General features: G+C 37.7%; 2 protein-coding genes across 3 annotated transcripts; both read left to right on the top strand.

Moving 5' to 3' along the window:
- Positions 1–193: 193 nt before the first annotated feature.
- On the top strand, positions 194–6,057 carry LOC113683699 (monoglyceride lipase). Of its 2 annotated transcripts, XM_089207751.1 has the most exons (8): positions 213–365; positions 486–525; positions 1,573–1,679; positions 1,998–2,134; positions 2,859–2,969; positions 3,407–3,499; positions 3,894–4,109; positions 4,867–6,057. In XM_089207751.1, the coding sequence occupies exons 2-8, from the start codon at positions 506–508 to the stop codon at positions 4,969–4,971; spliced, it is 789 nt and encodes a 262-aa protein (XP_089063877.1). In that variant the 5' UTR covers positions 213–365; positions 486–505; the 3' UTR covers positions 4,972–6,057. The 2 variants fall into 2 exon arrangements, with proteins under 2 accessions (XP_027056770.2, XP_089063877.1); XM_027200969.2 differs by lacking the exon at positions 486–525 and having other exon boundaries at positions 194–365.
- Positions 6,058–7,468: 1,411 nt separating this feature from the next.
- LOC113683698 (ER degradation-enhancing alpha-mannosidase-like protein 1) lies at positions 7,469–18,178 on the top strand. Its single transcript, XM_089207743.1, has 13 exons — positions 7,469–7,794; positions 8,346–8,418; positions 8,958–9,061; positions 9,989–10,157; positions 10,845–11,028; positions 11,688–11,779; positions 12,901–12,983; positions 14,063–14,183; positions 14,673–14,843; positions 15,042–15,115; positions 15,603–15,699; positions 16,118–16,309; positions 17,062–18,178. The coding sequence occupies exons 1-13, from the start codon at positions 7,532–7,534 to the stop codon at positions 17,146–17,148; spliced, it is 1,710 nt and encodes a 569-aa protein (XP_089063869.1). The 5' UTR covers positions 7,469–7,531; the 3' UTR covers positions 17,149–18,178.
- The last annotated feature ends 789 nt before the right edge of the window (positions 18,179–18,967 follow it).

The following is an 18,967-nucleotide window of genomic DNA, read 5'->3' as shown; positions in this document are numbered from 1 at the left end:
AAACCATTTTACATTTCTTCAATCACTCACTTATTAGCGTACGTGTAGCCGTCCCCCTCCCGCACGCCCCGTTTCACCTTGTTGGGAAGGGTACGGCTACACGTAGGCTGCTCACTCGTCCACCTGTGAGTACAGGAGTGGCTTCGCCTTCGCCATGTTGAACCTGGGAACTATTATCAGTTTTTTCACTGGAACTTAGTCCATCCTCATTCAATGTCGACTGCAAATCGATTTCGTCGAGCGGTTATCATCTTTCCTGTCTAAGTCATGGATAGTGAGGTCATTTCAGAGGAAGGCTCGGTTCAAAGCTCAAAGGGTTTAAAATTGTTTACCAAATCTTGGAAACTGAAAGACTCGAATCCACGGTGAGTTGTCACAATGCACATAATTCTTATCGATCTCATCCTCTTTTGTAGAAAAGCAACAAGTATTCGCTATTCTAATTTTTATTTTTTGGGGGTGGTGACGGATTTATGACGGCTAAGATCGGTCTTGTGAGGCTTTTATGTCAGGGTGCCATGGAAGGTAAAGCGAATTTTCTGTTTTGACTGAACTTACTCTAATACTAGACGCATATTTGCGTTCGGGCAAATCGTGACAAACTTGAATAAAATTTATTTCCAATATTCATCATTTGTATTAGATCATTTGCAGTGCCGATCCCCTGTGTGTTATTGTAAATTAAAGAGCAAAAACTCATAGCAACACATTGTTGTCCTGCATTCTGTCCGAAAACTACTCGTTACCTTGACTATATGGAGCTGCTATGGTTTTGTTAGGGTCAACACATATTGGAGAACCAGGATTTTTTTTAGTTGCTACAATTTGCTATATGAGCCTCACTCTTACTAGAACACATTAGTTTGTTACAAAAAAACAATGTTAAATATCGACTGGCACGATATTTCATCTTTCTTATTATACTTTGATGAATTCTTTCACAACAGTTAAACTTAAACGTTCTTTTTATTTAATAGTTTTTTAGCATTTACCTAACAGTACAATGTAGATGACATAAGTATACATGAAAGAATAATTGCATAGACAAATTCTCTAATATTCCTGCTCTTAAGCTTGTTCCTTAAACTATTCAAACTTTGTATTGGTATTCTGCTTGGTTATGATCACGTCTACATACACGATGAGATTTGCATTTATGCTTCTCTCGATTAACATTGGATAGCTCAGTTGATATAGCATATTTCTCGATGAAAGGTTTACTCCACAGGCTGCCCAAGCTCCAGCTGTGAGATGATCATCATGCGAACTAAGAGTTGTGGCAAAATTATGAGAGTTTGCATGGGAAAAGTTACGACTGCTTTTTGGAATACAAAAATACAGTCAAATTCTCAATGAAAATACCTCATCTTGCTTCCACAGTGCATTGCTTTTTATCTGACCACTTACTATGTTGAAAGAACCCATTTTAGCAAGTTATCCATTTCTAGGTGTATTTTGTAGTAAACCTAGAAATGTTTAACTCACTAAAATGGGTTCTTTTCAACTGTATTTTTGTATTCCTAAAAGCAGTCATAAATTATAAAAGTCAATGATTTTTTTTGCATTTGTTAGTGCGTTGATATTTGTGAGCCATGGAGTTGGTGAGCATTGTTCCAGATATGAAGAATTTGGAAGTGTTTTAGCTAGACAAGGCTTCCTTGTTGTTTCCCACGATCACGGTAAATTTTTCATATATTTGCAAAGAATGAATTGCCCTTCTTTTTTATATGTTCCTGGGAGGGGGGGAGGGAAGGTTTGCTTTGGTCATTTTTTTGCTGGGTATGTCCCACTGGCCTCTCAGAACCCCTACCCCACTATAGTCTATTCTTTGGCCAATTAAAGAGCCCATCTAAGACCCTTTTGCTAATACAGTAATAACTTTTTAACTGCAAATCTTCCCATTTTTACATCCCTGCCTACCAAAATTCTCTTACCTACAAAATCCAGAAAAATGTGCAACCCCATTCTAGAAACTCAAAGTTTTGTTTTATTTATAGTGGGTCATGGAAGGAGTGAAGGTGAACCAGTGCAAATCTCGTCCTTTGATATTTATGCTGCTGATGTGTTGAAGCACATGGATGAGAAGCTTGTAAACCATGGTGGTCTGCCAATATTTCTGTTTGGTCATTCAATGGCAAGTTTTCATCCACCACTGTTTAATTGAAAGTCTAGTTTAGAGGTGATTAGGTGGAGGAGGAAGGAGATGAGGAATTTTTTAGTTATAGAAGAAGTCTTCTCTAAAAACATCATTTTTTCTGGCCATGAAAAAAAATATATTGGTCTATACCACCCCAAGTGAATAGTGCTTTTATTGCATGCTGATTGGCTGGTTGGGAAGTGAATAGCAAGTAATATTCACCTGCAAGCAACCAATGAGGCAAAATTGTGCATCAAGAGTTTGATTTCCAACCATTTTTTGGTACACTGAAAGAAATAAACTCATCTTTTGTTATCTGTGTGGTATATACTAAAACAATTATTCACCTCAGTGTTGGTAAAAGTAGTGGATATTTACCTTGCTGCTTCAGGGCTCGGTAAATATCCACTGCTATCCAACTCCACTTTGATGAATAATTGTTTACTATGAAGTTGTGAAGCTGACCTTGTTTTGAGACTCCAAGCATTATTGATTCTGGTCAAAATTTGTCCTTCGGTATCAAATATATTTTGCAATGTGAGACTGTTTATTCAAATTATATTTTGCATGGTTTATTCTCACACAGGTTCATCACATTGTCATGGCTTTGATTCTTAATTTGAAACTGTCCTGATTAGACATACCATTCATTTTGTTATTAGTGGAGATTGTTACTAAATTAATTTAGAATTGATTTTTTTTTCTTAACCTTTTTGTGCAGGGAGGAACAGTTGCAATCCTTTGTGCCATGGAAAGGCCACACTTCTTCACTGGAGTTGTACTCAGTGCTCCAGCCATTATGGCCAATCCTGAAACTGCCTCACGTGGAATGGTAAATCAAGGAGGGCATCATATATAAGAGCTTATAGATATGACGTTATTTCATTTCCAGTTCCAGTCAGCCACTTATTCATTTTTCATACCACATGAATGGTGGCCTAAACGTCAGTCATAGCCTTTCTCCCCCTCCCCCCCCCCCCCTCCTTCCTTAGGAGTTTTAATGAGTACTTCTGAACTGTCAGGGAAGCATGACAAAATGTTGGGGAGAGGGGAGGGTAGCCAGTACGGGATCAACATCCCATCCAGGGAGGGACTGAAATACTCCTAGTGGCTTCATGCTATAGAAATTGGGATAAGTTCAAACTGAAAAGACTGCTAATGGGATTGAGTACAGATTGTGTAATTAAGGTAACATTTTACAACATTCCCATGTAATGAAAGCCTTTAGGTAAACCTTAACTCTAACAACATGATTTCTTGATTTTACAGATATTTTTAGGTAGAATAGTTTCACGCATTGTACCTTCATTTCAAGTGATTGGATCTGAAAACTCCTCCCTTCTCAGTCGAGACCCTGAACAGGTATTAATCTTTGTAAACTATTTTAAGGAAGTACCTTTAGCCACAAAAAGGCAAAGAAACCCTCTTTGAGTGATGCTAAAACACCTTTTTTGGCAGCAATATGATGTTTTTGTTCCTGAAGAGAGAACTGCAAAAAATTTGGTCCAAGCTGAAATTTTTTGTTGTCTCGAACCACAGAAATTTGTTTCTACTTTTAAAATTGCAAAGTATCGCCTTTCGTTGAATGGAACTTCCACAGAATTATCATGCAACTCCATAAGAGTTTGATCTGCTTGTGAATGGATGAATCTAATTTTCTTTTGTAACCTACTCAAAATATGACTGCATGGTTTAAGATTAACACTGCTTGTTTTTCTCTAACATTTTTGTGTTTGTTTTTTTTTTCTGTTTTAAGGTTGCCATCTTGACTAATGATCCTTTAGCATGGAAGGGAGGCTTGAAGGCCAGGTGGGCGATGGCCATACACGATGCCATGGAACACATCAAAGAAAACCTGGCTAAGATTGAATGGCCGTTTTTAGTCCTTCACGGTGATGCTGACCAGCTAACGATGGTTGACGGTTCCGTGATGCTAGAAGAGAAGGCAGCTAGTCAAGATAAAACCATTAAGGTGACTTTTTTTGGCTGCTTAACTTACCTTGTAATATTGTGAAAATCGGCGCAATTTGCGTCGATTAACTCGAAGCTTCAACATTCCACCCCCCCCCCCGGATATTTGAACTTTTTTAAGATTGGTTTGGTTAAATTTTCCCCAGCCCTCCTCCCGCAAAAACTGCGTCCAAATGCCCCACCCTAAATAATAATTGACCGATTCTTTGTGTGCTCAACAAATGTTGGAGAAGTTAGCAAAGTCAGTAAGTTTTTGGTGTTGCTAAGGAGTTTTTTGGCTTGTAAACATCATTTTAGGATGTGAAATTTGTCTTTCTGAGCTATTGACTCATAAAAGCAGACTCTTAAACGAGCCCATGTTAGCTATTGCTGTGAATAAAGAAAAATAAAGCTTTTAATTAACGTTTACATCAAAATATCAAGAAATTCAGGTAGCAACCTTTGACATTTAGTTAGCAACTTTTTGGATATTTGGCAATTTTCTAACGACAGTTTGGCATTCCAGTGGGCAACTTTCCAGTATTTTTCGAGCACAATCAGAAAAGACCCACCCCTCTCCAACTCACACCCCACTCCCCGCTCCCTGCTCCCACGCTCGCCTTATGAAAGGTTCGGTTTCTCTTGTTATAAGCAAAACCAACTCCAAGACGGGGAAATTTTTCTTCTGCTTTTCTCTCTATTTTTACGTGCAGTTACGAGTCACCTAATGCTATTATTTTGAGGTTTTTATCAGTATTGTTCAATTTTTTTTCCGGCAGATTTATCCAGGCTTTTACCACAAACTTCTAAACGAGCCCAAAGAAGATGCGACTTTGGTGATGAATGATATAATTTCGTGGATAAACCAGAGACTTCCATCTTGAAATACTGACTAAATTCTTTCACTCCTCTTGGATATCATTGAAAGAGATTATTTTAGGTACCTCTGGATCATTTATCAATCAACCGTAGTGGCATACAGACCTCTGTGTTCAAAACAGCTTGAGCTGCAGCAGGTCCAAAGCGAGTCAACAGCAGGCGGATTTCTTATAAGCTCTGACAAGTTTCTACCTCACAATGGATGAATTTGCTGAGATTTGCATCTCCTTTCTCCAATCGAAACTGTCTTCATTTATGGCAGTAACTGAATCTCGAAATGATTCGCTCCGCTATTGCGTATTATTACCACGCCGTAATTTGCATTTGAGCGGAAACCAAGGAGCGGAGCCAACCCATTTATAGCGTTCCTTCGTGTTTAAGAGGTTTCCCAGTTTCCATGCCTGCTGTGTCGTGTGGGTGTTTCAAGAGAAGTGATTAATATGCAACCTCTCTCCATAAAATAAATTTATTATTCGAAAGGTAACGAGAATGCTCTAACCTATCAGGTTGAAGTTTTTATCTTGATCTAACACCAAATTGTCGTTTGGGAGGTCTTGGCTGATGGAGGGGTAGAATTCTTCGATGTCAAAGCAAATAAAACTGTGGTGTTATTTGTTCTTAATGGGCTTTAAACCACTCGATCACAGATCAAATCTCTTTTTTTTTTCCTATCTCACTATATACATACATACATGCATACATACATACATATATAAATATTTATAAATAAATATAAATATTTATATAAATAAAATAAATATTTATTCCGCTCTGCTTCAACGTATTGAGCACTGTTCCACGCGAAAATCGACGTGCAGACTCCCTATATATATATATATATATATATATATATATATATATATATATATATATATATATATATATATAATATTATATACATAAGTCAAAGAATTAAAGAGGATGCATCTATTCTCTGTGACTCGGAGTTTCGCGCCTAAGCGCTCGTCAGACAGAACTTTTTTTCAGAAAGGTTTTTTTTTCCGTTATCATTTTTACTTTTAATGTAGCAGGTTTTTTTTTAGCCTTTGGAAAGGATAGAACAATAAAATAAAACGAAATAAATGTAAAAATGAGAGTGGTATCTTTTTTTTTAATCAGAATGAAAAGTTGGTAGAAAATGCCACAGACCGAGTTGTGGAAAGTGTTAAACTTACAATATCTCAGTACTGGGCATGAGATCAGTCCTCTAAATTTAAGCAATGAATATGTGCGATTTCAAATTGCATGTTATGACTTGGCAATTTAAATTTGTGACTAACTTTGGACTGATCGCATCAGCCAAAAAATAATTGCAAAAGCTGCAGAAATGTCAACCTCTTATTGCCTACAGGGCCACTTTTAGCTAAGAATAAACTCGTGAACAGCAGGTTGTCAGTAAGACCATCTCCACTTTATTTCAATGACGCGAGGGATTTTATCGCAATAGTTAGGTCCGCGGTAAAAAGGAATTATGCTCCGCGAGCTGAATCATGGATATACATTACATATGAACATGATTTCTCGCTTAAGTCAAGACCTCACGAACATGATTGTGATACACTCCTACTTTAGTTCTAAACTTTGATGCAAACTCATCCAAATTTCTCTTGCGATCGTTGAGAAATGAAATGAGGCTGTTGCTATTTTGTTAATTCAAACAGTTGTGCAGTTTTGCAACCTTGACCAGCCTCGCGTGGAATCGTATTAAGTTACGTTCGATAATTATGTGCATATGTTAAGTATCACGTGTGGCAACATCTCCATCAAATCATATTAACGAGACATGAGCACGTGAACAGAAGACAGATTAAACTGATATGAGACATGTAACTCTGTAAATCTCTTCAGCTATTTCTCTCTTGTGCCAAGCAACCCTTTTAATCGCAATAAGTCATTTATAATTCTCCTTACTTTCAGCCATACAATTCTTATGATATTCTTTGGAGAATCTGGTATTCGATCAACTAATAATCCCCTAATTGATATTTTTATTTATTCTCATCTCTTGTCTGCTTGATGTTGTATTGTTATTGTTAGGAGAAATTCTGTCCTGGTCACTCGCGGGAGTTAAAGAATTAATAAAGAATGTGGAAGGGCAGGTTTTTCCTTAGATTGTCATGTTCAAGTAAGATCTCCATCGGGGACCTGGCCTGCATTCAATTTTTAACATTTTCTGTCAAGAACAAAAAAAATGTCTCCCAAATTTTAACATTTTAGCTTTTTACTTAAATCAACCTCGACAATCTATTGCTTTAACGATTAACAATTCTTAAATTCCCCTTTTCTCTGCGTGTACAAATTCCTATCCAGAAATTTCTCTTCTTGCGCCGTATGATTATTCCCTCCAACATAGCTTTTCGAGTTATTTAGTCGCGCAGAATTTGTCACGCCGTCTCTTTAACATTGTGTGACGAAGAAACACGAATCAATCGGTTCGTATTTCCGCGCGAACGAGATCACCAATCGCTACCTTGGGCGTACTGTGTTCCCATTGGTCGAGAGACAATGGCTAAGGTATAAACACTTCGGTAGAACGTTCATTTTATCTGATCTTGTCGAAGTGTTATGATGAACGAAGTTTTAGGAAGTTTTTTAGCTTTTACCGTTTTCTGTACAGAACTAAGGATAAGCTTAGGCACACAGAATCGCTGTAGTAGAGTTTCTAGTGGCAAATATCGGCACTTCTCGGAGAATGAACGAATTAAATTAAGAGAAAAAGCTAAAGAGATGTTTTACTTTGGGTATGACAATTACATGAATTTTGCTTTTCCTAAAGACGAACTCGATCCGATTCATTGCACAGGAAGAGGACCGGATCATGACAATCCGTGAGTGTGTCTCGTTAATTGTTACTACCACGCCAGTTGTGTTTACTAAGGATGTATGACGTTTACCACCGATCTTACCTGAAATTCAAATTATCCCCTTTAAGCAAGTTGTACGAAATCTGTCTTTAAATGGACCCATGCATATGAACATGGTTTCTTTGTAAGAGGAGTTCCTTACAATGTGTTCAACGAAGAAACTCATTTTATTGAAGGATCGAAGGTCAGAGATAAGTTGTACTCGCAATTTTGTCTTTGGTACCTCAGAGGTGGTTAATCGATCATTCAGTGGTTTTCGTTACAGCTGTGGCCATATTCATTAACGGAATACTAAAACCCTGAGACATTTGCACTGAATACAATGAAATTTCATCATATACTACGCATTAGCTTTATTACTGAAGCGCTTTGTGCTATGTTGCTTTGATGCTTTGTTATTAATCGGGAAACAAAAGTTATTGTGCCTATTGTGTAATATTTTACGTGAGCAATTCCTTCCTACCAGCAAAATGTTGAATTTCATTATAATAATGTTATTTTCTCTCCTTGTTCAGGTCAAATATTAACATCAATGATGTTTTAGGAGATTATTCACTAGGACTGTTGGAATCTCTTGGCACATTGGCAGTAAGTAATGACAATGAAACTGGATTTGTGCCAGAATGTTGTGACACAAATATATACTTACTAAGTTCTACACTTGTAAGTTGTAAAATTAGCAACTAGGAATGGTAATAGGACTGAGTAGAGTATAATTTTGGGAGTAGTCAGGCAAATTATTTCAAATGGACAAAGTCAGTAGCAGGAAGCTGATTTAAGGTTGCAAGTATGATAACTCTGAATTGATAGGCATAAAGTCCAATTACCATTTAATTGTGTCAATAATAAAATGCGAAAACTCAGGAATGAAAAATTTTATGTCAGAGCACATGTGCATCATATTGACATATGTTTGTTTTTAATGTGGAACTCTTCACCTGCTCACATAACAAGTTTACTTTGTTTTGATAGGCTAGCACTGAATTCATGGTTGAGTTTTATTGGCTGATGGCTGAAAGGGGTTAATTTTAATTGGCTGCTTAGCCTGCGTAATTACTAGTCTTTGTAGTTGAACAGGTGATATATGACAATTTGGAGTCATTTTAAATTGTAACTTTTTTTCACAGATAATGGGCAACAGCAGTGAATTCAAGAGAGCTGTACAGCTTGTGATTGATTCTGTAACATTTGAGAAGAATAATACAGTCCAAGTTTTTGAAGCCACAATAAGGTAATTTCAGGAGTAATGATAAACTAACCTTTTCACCCCCAAGATCTAATTAGTAATTCTCCTTACTATCTGCCATACAATTCTTATGATGTTAGATCAGAGAATTTGGTATTGGATCAACTAATAATCCCATAATTGATATTCTTCTCTATTCTCATCACCTGCCTGCTTGATATTGTATTGATATTGTAAGGAGAAATTCTGTCTTGGTCACTTATGGGAGTGAAAGGGTTAGGCAAGTTTGAGTATCTTTAATAACCCTTTCACTCCTAATATCTAAATGTTAAATTATGAACATTGTATGCACTTTTGCCATGCATTTGTTAGGATTTAGGAACAAGACAAAAAAGTGCCTTTCTTGATGATCACTTCTATATACTTAATCTACATCTTGTATCAAGTAAAGTAATTTTAGCTGCAATCTTAGCTGCAGTCCTAGAAATTGCAGAAAAGGAGACTGAAAAAAAATTAGGCCTCAAACCCTTGCCTTCCAAGGCACTTAACCCTTTGACTCCCATGAGTGACCAAGACAGAATTTCTCCTTACAATATCAATACAATATCAACAAGATGAGTGACAAGAATAAAGAAAAATATCAATTTGGGGATAATTAGTTGATCCAGTACTACATTCTCTGAACTAACATTATAAGAATTGTATAGTAAGGAGAATAACAAATTTGATCAGGGAGTTAAAGGGTTAACTATCAACTGAGCTACAAAGCCACTTTTTTAGAAGGTTCTTCTTTCTGTGGAGGAATATGGTCACATTAGTTTTCAATGTAAAAAATTTGGACTTGCAGATGACAAACATGTAAAGCAGTGCTCCTCTGGGTGAGCTGAAATATCTATATCTCTGTGGTACTTCTTGCAAAGGGATCAATATTTTGTATTTCTTTGGTTTATTTTTTATATTTTTTTTCAATAGAGTTCTGGGATCATTGCTGTCTGCACACCTGATTATAAAAGATCCTCTTCAACCTTTTGGTGATATGGTACCATTAGACTATGATAATGAATTATTACTTCTAGCTCATGACATAGCAAATAGGCTGATGGCTGCATTTGAAACGGCCACAAAAATTCCATATCCTAGGGTAAGTAGATGTGAATACCACTCAAACCTAATTACACCCTAACATCAGTATGCATATTCTCCATACTGTTCTCTATACATTTCCCAAGGTGCTGACAAGGAGAATTTGCTTAACAATCCAGAGCTTCTGTAGTTAACGATCATTTTCTTTATTTGTGCAACCTTAATGTGCTATTCAGGTTTTTTTTTCCGGGAGGAGAAATTAGATGCTAGTCACTCTTGGAGTCAAAGACTTGTTAACTTAAATTTAGGGAACATTTGATACAGTTCATTCTGTTTGCTCCAATTAGCTGTTGTCAGTAATAAACTCACTTTTGGTTTAGTTAATATATAATACATAATCAAAAACTACTCAGATAAAAGCTCATTAGAATACATTGAAGGCTTTAACCCTTGAACTCCCAGAAGTGATTAAAATGTTACTTCTCCATATAAAATCCATACATTATTCAGCAAACAGTTAATGAGAATACTCAAATTTATCAGATTGAAGTTGTTATCTTGATCGAACACCAAATTCTTGTAACTAACTTACAAGGAAATAAATAGTAGCCAGATAGGAGAATTGACAATTAGATCTTTAGACTTAAATTGCTAAAAAGGAGTTAGATCCATAACATTTGTTATAAACCCAAAGGTGAGAATGCCCTGATATAAAATTGGTTATGTTTCCTTTTTTTTTGTACAGGTAAATTTAGTTGATGGTCTGCCATCAATTTTATATAATGAAACTTGTACAGCAGGAGCTGGTACTATTATATTAGAGTTTGGAATTCTTAGCAGACTACTGGGTGATCCAGTTTTTGAAAATTTTGCACGCAAAGCAGTGGAGGCTCTCTGGAAGCGCAGGTCATTAGAGACTGGGCTGCTTGGTGAGTTTACTCTTTACACCCTAACATCAGTATGCATTTTCTCCATACTGTTCCCCATATGTTTCCTTAGGTGCTGACAAGGAGAATTTGTTGAAAAATCAAGAGCTTCCTTAATTGGTGATCATTTCCTTTATTCTTGTGACACTAATGTGTGTTTCTGGGGTGATATTGTAAGGAGAAATTAGATGCTGGTCACTTAGGGGTCAAAGGGATAATTCATGTTATTAACCATTTAACTCCCAAGATATGATTGTAAATTCTCCTCTTCAGCTGCTGCACATTTACTTGTGAATAAGCAATGAGAATTTGGTGTTAGATCAAGACTACCAACTTCTATCAGATAAGTTGGAGTATTCTCATTACCTGTTTGCTGGATAATGTCCAGATATTATAAGGAGAAGTTATTTGTGAATCAATTCTGGGAGTTAATAGAGGGCTTATTTACCCCCTCACTCCCAGGAGTGATCAAAAATGAATTGAACAGTTTGTAAACAATTTTAATCCACTCAACTTCACCTCATGGTTTATAAACTTTTCGTGTGTTCTCTGAACATCCCATGTGGATTATAATGCCAGTAAACTGATGAAAAGAGCATCTTATTGCTAAAATATGATAGGTGAGGTTTCAAACTTCTTTTTCATGTGTGATTGCTTTATAGGAAATGCTATTAATGTGGTGACTGGAGAATGGACAGGAAAAATGAGTGGATTAGGTGCTGGCTTAGATTCTTTTTATGAATATCTTTTAAAGGTAAGAACCCAACTCAAAATGATGATATTCTCAGCAAATTAGATTGGAACTGGCTATCAGCTAGTGGGGGTTTAGGTATGCATGCTCTAAGGATATTTGTCCTGTGAATATGTCAAAAGGTAAGAAGCTTCAAGTCATGTGAAAAATTGATTGCACAAAAATTAATTTGTTTCCTTGTTTATAGACACCTAATACTTATTTTGAGCATCTTGAAACTTGACCTGAACATTTCATAACTCAACTCAAACCCCCATCTTCTATGTTTTGAGAATTGGGGATCACAAATCGAGTTTTAAGGATTGAAGTTGTAAGGGACTCTCAACTTACTTTTTGGCAGTATTGTCTACAGGGAAAACAACTTTGGTTTATCTGCAAGGAAAAAGGGGAAAGACATGTGAATTTATGAATGCATAGTAGGGAACTGTGTACTGAAAAGATGGGGTCTTTGAAACAGAAATATGACCTTTGAATAACATTAATCAATTAACATCCTCATATTGAACTGAATAGGCAACATGTATTTATGTTAAAATTTTAGCCCTTAACTTGGAATCCCATTCATTTTGCCTTTAATGACTGTGGATAAACTTAACTCGTTTTACCAGGTTTGTGGAGACAGCAATAGAGTGTGACTAAGTTAGGGAGTGGGAAGGGGGGGGGGGGTTAGCCAATGAAAAAATGGTCACCACACAGTAGAGGGTCAGGAAGCTTTTAAGCATGGGCTTTCTTTATTGGCACTACCCCTATCCCTCTGAATAATGAATGATCGTTGCTCAGTTTAATGTCCATACCTCTAACAGAAGAACTCTTCTGAGTTTGAGTTTGAGTTTGAGCTTGAGCTTCACCCTCCCATCAGACAATTCCAGTTTGCCTTCATTTTCGAAATATTTAAGCTCTGGATTGGAGAGTATAATTTTTTTTCTTAGTTAACAAAGTGTATTTTCTGTTTACTGCACGAGCAAGCCAGATTCCAAGGAATTTTGAAACTTTTTATATCTCCTGATAATCACCCATCTTAATTTTTTTTTATTTTGGAGTGTTTTTGGAACCCTTGCTGCCTTGTTTTTCATCCGTGTATAGAACTTATATCTAAATTTTATTCCTGAATCGTTTTTTTACAGGGTTATATTATGTTTGGGGAGACAGAGGATCTAAAAAGATTCAATGATATCTACAAAGCCATAAACAGATATCTTCGAAAAGGGTAAGGTAGTGCCTACGAAACAGAGAAAATTTCCTACAGCAGAAGAGAAAAGCTAACTTATATCTACAGCTGTATGCTGAAAGAATCTGGAACTCGGTTCTTTCAGAATCCGCGATGCGTGTTGTTAACATTTAAGGGTTAAGGTGAGCTAGATTCGAGATTTTGAATTAAAACTGGCGAGACGATGGATTTGGAAACTCGACATGGCGGAAATCGTGAAATATCGCTTCAAAGAACCGCGAGATCTGGGAAAGGCCGGTTGCGTACAGAATTTTTAACTAGGAAAATCAAGTTGCCATCTTCAGAAATCGGAAATGCCTTGCTTTTGAAAGTCCTACGGATGCTCATTTCTTACCTAACGGTTGTGAAGCATCAGCCTTAAAAATTTTAACGAGCATGTCCTTGAGTATTGTATCCAGCTTGTATAGAATGACAGGAGGGACTAAATTCACATTCATTTGGAGTAGACTGAGACATCTATTTTTTCCCATGTTGGTTATTGCACAGGTAGCCCAAGCTCCCAGTGAGCTTCCGTAAATGTATAAATTTTTTTTACTTTGCGTAATGGGTGAAGGGCAAGGATATGTATGAGAATAAACGGTTGCACTCTTAACCTGAAAAATCTCAGCTAAGTTTGATTAATAGCCCATCGCACAAGGTAAACATATTTGTATATTTACGGGGGTTCATTGGGCGAGCGTGGGTTACCTGTAAGGAAGTAAATAAGTTAGTAATTTATTTATACACGTAAACACCTAAAAATCTCTGATTGTTACTTGTACTCCTGCAAATGAGGCTGATAGGCTCGTTCGAATGTGCACGTGTTAAAAAAAAATTACCAAAATTTAAGTGAAAAACTTTAACTTCCTAAGATGTAATACCTATTACATTAACAATACATCATTATATAAAAATCTATTATTTAAAAAGAGCTAAAAATTTGACATGAACATTTAGAAAAGTCACACACTCTGAAAGCAAAGAATAAAATAGATCTGTGAAAAATAATAATGATATGGATGTGATTATTCTATTGAGTATTGAGCAATAATTTTTACTCTGTTTTATTTTTCCTACAGTCGACTTAAATGCAACGAAGGTAATGGTTCGACACCCTTGTATGTGAATGTGCATATGAACTCCGGCCAAACAGCTAACCTGTGGGTAGATGCTCTGTCAGCCTCGTTTGCAGGAGTACAGGTAACAATCGGAGATTTTTTAATTGATTAGTGCTTAAATCCTGTGGTGGGCTGGTAACAAATTATACGACTCACAATGTTTATTCCAGAGTGCAGCTTTGCGGGATTACCGCAATTCGAAAAAAAGGCTCTTAAAACGAATGCTTTTTAGGGAATATCTTTACTTCTCGCCTTAGCAAGGAGAGGGGAAGGGGTTTGGAGGTTTTTGGTGGGGATCATATGATTTTTAGGGGGAAACGGAAGGGGGGGTTCAATCGTTGCAAAAAGAGTTTAAAGGGGGGACTACAGAGAATTCACTGCCAATGGGGGGGGGGGGGCGTATCGTTGCAATACAACAGAACTTTATGGGAAATCTTGGATACATTCACGCGTGAGCAGAATATGAGTTAAGGACAATTATTTGTTGGTCACGTTGTCGTGTGTTGGTCAGTAAGAAAGAAGAAAAATGTATTGAATTATTATAAAACATGTTTTACTTTCGTCGGTTCAGGTGCTTAAAGGGGACATCAGGGAAGCCATTTGTACGCATGCTCTGTATTATGCGATCTGGAAAAAGTACGAGGCTATGCCGGAGAGATTCAACTGGCAAACTGCAAAGTCAGAGGTTCACTTCTCTCCACTAAGACCGGAGCTAATTGAATCAACTTACCTTTTACATCAGGTGAGATGCTTGATAAATAGGAGATCTGACAGACGTGGTGGCCTCGTGTTTAGGGCGCTGGACTTCAGCTGGAGAGGTCTGGGTCCGAGCCCAGGCCGAGTCATTGTATTGTGGGAGATTTGGGCAAAATACTTTCGCCGTGTCTATTTCCACCCAGGAATGTAATTCATACCTGATCAATTTGTCTTTCTGTCACAGGCCACCCATCACCCGTTCTACCTCCACGTTGGCAGAGAAATTATGAGGGACATAGAAAAGCACAGCAAAGCAAGGTTCGTGTGTGTGATGTTGTTGGTTTTTGTTTGTTCCTTTGTTTGGTTTCATCTTGATCACCTGAGTGTGGATCAGTTTTTGGCTGAAATTGGCAAGTTTTGAGGGACGAAAGTGTGGTGTTGAAAAGATATTTTAAACTCCTGTAGAGGGAGAATTTGAAGGAGCAGTATTCCTTAATTATTGCAGCAATAATTAACAAATAGTCTTCGAAGTGGAGGTGAATAGAGGTGGATATTTCACCGAATTGTTTTAGTATATACCACATAGTTAAAATTTAACTCTTCACGCCATTTTGTCCCATCGGCCACTTGGAGATGAATAGTACTTGCTATTCACTTCCGAACCAGCCAATCAGCGCGCGCGAAAAGCTCTATTGGTGTACATGCTGACAAACTTTTACTCTTTTTATGCCGCTAAGCTATGATTAATTTTGACTGCCTTTTGATGCACTTTGCCGTTTTCAATTGAAGTTCTGTTTGGTTTCAGATGTGGTTACGCTACCTTACATGATGTGAATGACAAAACTCAAGAAGATAGGATGGAGAGCTTCTTCTTGAGTGAAACGTGCAAATATCTTTATCTCGTAAGTACTGAAGTTCTTATAACTGATTATCACTGGCGAGTGTACAAGAAATGAAACTGTGGAAATGAGATGATAATCTTAAAAGCCCACCAAGAACTCGTTCTTTCACTGGATCAATCTAAAGTAGCGTAGCAGCGTAACGAGTCAAGCCACTTTGCCTTAGTGTCAAATGTAATTCAGGAGTAGATTGGCTTTGCTTTGCCTCGTGCTGTGATTGGTCTTCAATCCTTGCACCACCTTCACAACCAATCGGATGCAAGCAAAGCCATGCGCGTTTTCCCGCGCTTTATCTAGTTTGCTTGTACTTACTTCGTGTTCTTACCTTTGCTCTGATTGGCCGCAGTGATAACTTTGGTCTCGGTATCATAGCACGTGACCCAAAGCCCCCAAGCGACTGATTGTTTCTTTATTTTCACAGCTATTCGATGACAACAACCATCTCAACCAGGATGCTTCAAACTACATTTTTAGCACAGAAGGACATGTCTTTAGAATCGACTCTCGGTTTAGGAAAAGGCCTTGGGACGAAGAGTCGAAAATGTTTGCACAGAGGACAACGAAAAGAACTTTCCACACCCAGTCCTCAGGGGGTTATAATGACAGTATTGGGGTAGGTGCCTTGAGTAGGCCTTGAGATTTTGTTGTTTAGTTTGTTGTTTGGTATTCTTTGTGTCAACTATACAAAGTTCCAAAACGTTTATATGTTTGTTTGTTTGTTTTTTTTTTTTACTTATTTTGCTCGCTTTCGTTCATTTGTTCGTTTTTCTCTGTGTCCTTTTGTCCGTGCATTGGATCTGTAACTCGTTTTTTATTTTGCTTCTTGGTTCGGTCTGTGGGAATTTTGTTTGTTTGTTCCTTCAATACACAATTCCCTCGGTTGTTCGTTTGTTCAGTCGGTCGGTCGGTCAGTCGGTTGCTCGGTAGGTCGGTCGGGCGGTCGGTCACTGATTCGGTCTGTCGTTTTGTTAGTCGGTCGGGCGGTCGGTTCGTCGGTCTCTCGGTGGGTCAGTTTGTCGTTCGCTCGGGTGATCGTTCGGTTGGTCGTGCTTTTAGGAGTTCGTTTCTTTGTTCGGTGATCTTCCAAGTGTTTCTTCGTTTCTTCGTTCCTCTTCATTTCCCCTTTGAGTTCATTCCTTTGTTTTTTGTTGTTTTGTTCTGTCTTTGTTTGTTTGTCTGACTTTCTTTTTTTTAATCGCTGAATGTTTGGTTACCTCTTGGAACCAATCAATCAGCGAAACGCAGCGAGCGAACCATGGAGCGTACACGCGAAGCCTTCTTGTACGTGTTTTGTTGTTCGTTCGTTCTGTCTGTTCTGTTCTTATCAATGATACTTTCATCGGTCACTATCTATTTATTTCTCAGTGCGTCAGCTTTTGTAGTGACCTGAATAGTCCTCTACCAATGGACATTCGATACTGGAAAGAAGTAGAAGCAGCAGTTGGTGTATGATAGCTGTGCCAATTACGCTGGGAATAAACAACAAACAGCTAATCGCGGCACAAGTTCCTTCACATTGTGACTGCTACATGGTACAACTGGAAAATCATTCAACTTCCCGGAATTTCCTTCACACTACTACTAAATGATGTTTTAATTCAGCTCAAACTGACGAATAAAACTACAATACGTTTGAGTCAAAGGGTTTTCTGAGAACTTGCAATTTGGGGATTTCTTCTCAAGCAACTATGGACCATTGCGTTTTCTGGCTTGAGGCTTAGCGCATATTTTATGGACTAATCCAGCACCTGGTTGCTGCGTCAAAGAGATGATCACTTGTCTCCAGGTACACTAGATGTCTTAAAAGGGAATTTTTTATCGCTACTACAGACAAATGTACCCAGAAAGTGGTCGATCAAGTGAGACATCGTATCAATAAAACTATGTCGAAGTGCTTTGAAAGATTTTCTGAAGTGAAAGCTTCAACGGAAGTATTCTCTCAAGAGTGGAAAAGTCAAGTGGGGGGAGTTAGGAAAATGGAGGCTTAATTTCCACGTTTCATTTTTTTAATTGAAAAATGTCGAAGATTTGTGAAAAAATGGTTCGCGGCTGGAATAAAGCGACGTTTCTTCCCGGACAAGAGAATGATCAGATGCCTTGGGAAATTTTTAAGCTTGCTCGTTGCGCGTCGTGCTCAAAGTCCCTTTCGCAAAGTTCAAGTCGTTATCAGTCCAGCTCTCTATCATAGGACTCCCAACCGCACGTCCCATTTGTGGAGGGAACTTTTAAGAATGCTATCAGTCTACATTAGATGTGAGTTTGGCAAAAGTCGACCACAGAGCTACGCTGAATTCAATTCATAGAAAAAAAGGAATAAATTGATGGTGAACGATAAAACGGATTTACAGATTGTAAGGAAAAATGGCTAAGGAAAAAAAAACCACTTAAATTAAAACTTTTCTTGGTTGGTTTTATAAGGGAAATGGCAAATTTTGTAAGAAAAACAAGTGAACAAAATGGAAATATATACCTAGAGAATGAAGATTTAGATATATGAAAATTCACATATTTGCACTGCGGTGGAAAGATGAAATTAGAAGATCCTCGCAGCTAAGAACACTACTGAAACTAGTAGTTGTAAGTAGGACCTGAAAAAAATTTCAGGCCCGTACGGGATTTGAACCCATGACCCCTGCGATACCGGTGCAGCGCTCTACCAATTGAGCTAACAAGCCAACTGGGAGATGGTCAATGAATTGGGTGCAAATAAACATCCGAGTGAATGAAGATTTAGATATATGAAAATTCACATATTTGCACTGCGGTGGAAAGATGAAATTAGAAGATCCTCGCAGCTAAGAACACTACTGAAACTAGTAGTTGTAAGTAGGACCTGAAAAAAATTTCAGGCCCGTACGGGATTTGAACCCATGACCCCTGCGATACCGGTGCAGCGCTCTACCAATTTAGCTAACAAGCCAACTGGGAGATGGTCAATGAATTGGGTGCAAATAAACATCCGAGTGAATGAAGATTTAGATATATGAAAATTCACAAATATGTGAATTTTCGTATATCTAAATCTTCATTCACTCGGATGTTTATTTGCACCCAATTCATTGACCATCTCCCAGTTGGCTTGTTAGCTCAATTGGTAGAGCGCTGCACCGGTATCGCAGGGGTCATGGGTTCAAATCCCGTACGGGCCTGAAATTTTTTTCAGGTCCTACTTACAACTACTAGTTTCAGTAGTGTTCTTAGCTGCGAGGATCTTCTAATTTCATCTTTCCACCGCAGTGCAAATATGTGAATTTTCATATATCTAAATCTT

Source organism: Pocillopora damicornis, chromosome 5 (assembly GCF_964200805.1).
Source record: "Pocillopora damicornis chromosome 5, jaPocDami1.2, whole genome shotgun sequence".
NCBI classification, from domain to species: Eukaryota; Metazoa; Cnidaria; class Anthozoa; order Scleractinia; family Pocilloporidae; genus Pocillopora; species Pocillopora damicornis.
The sequence above is the reverse complement of the archived record's forward strand: the minus strand, read 5'-3'. Positions and strand labels throughout refer to the sequence as shown.

Bases quoted from the DNA above. Each gene is read 5' to 3' on its own strand.
- LOC113683699 (XM_027200969.2), top strand. From the start codon at position 268: ATGGATAGTGAGGTCATTTCAGAGGAAGGCTCGGTTCAAAGCTCAAAG. The intron at 1,680-1,997 runs GTAAATTTTTCA...TTTTATTTATAG, and splicing joins TGTTGTTTCCCACGATCACG to TGGGTCATGGAAGGAGTGAA. The intron at 2,135-2,858 runs GCAAGTTTTCAT...CTTTTTGTGCAG, and splicing joins TTCTGTTTGGTCATTCAATG to GGAGGAACAGTTGCAATCCT.
- LOC113683698 (XM_089207743.1), top strand. From the start codon at position 7,532: ATGATGAACGAAGTTTTAGGAAGTTTTTTAGCTTTTACCGTTTTCTGT. The intron at 7,795-8,345 runs GTGAGTGTGTCT...CTCCTTGTTCAG, and splicing joins GGACCGGATCATGACAATCC to GTCAAATATTAACATCAATG. The intron at 16,310-17,061 runs GTAGGTGCCTTG...TTTATTTCTCAG, and splicing joins GTTATAATGACAGTATTGGG to TGCGTCAGCTTTTGTAGTGA.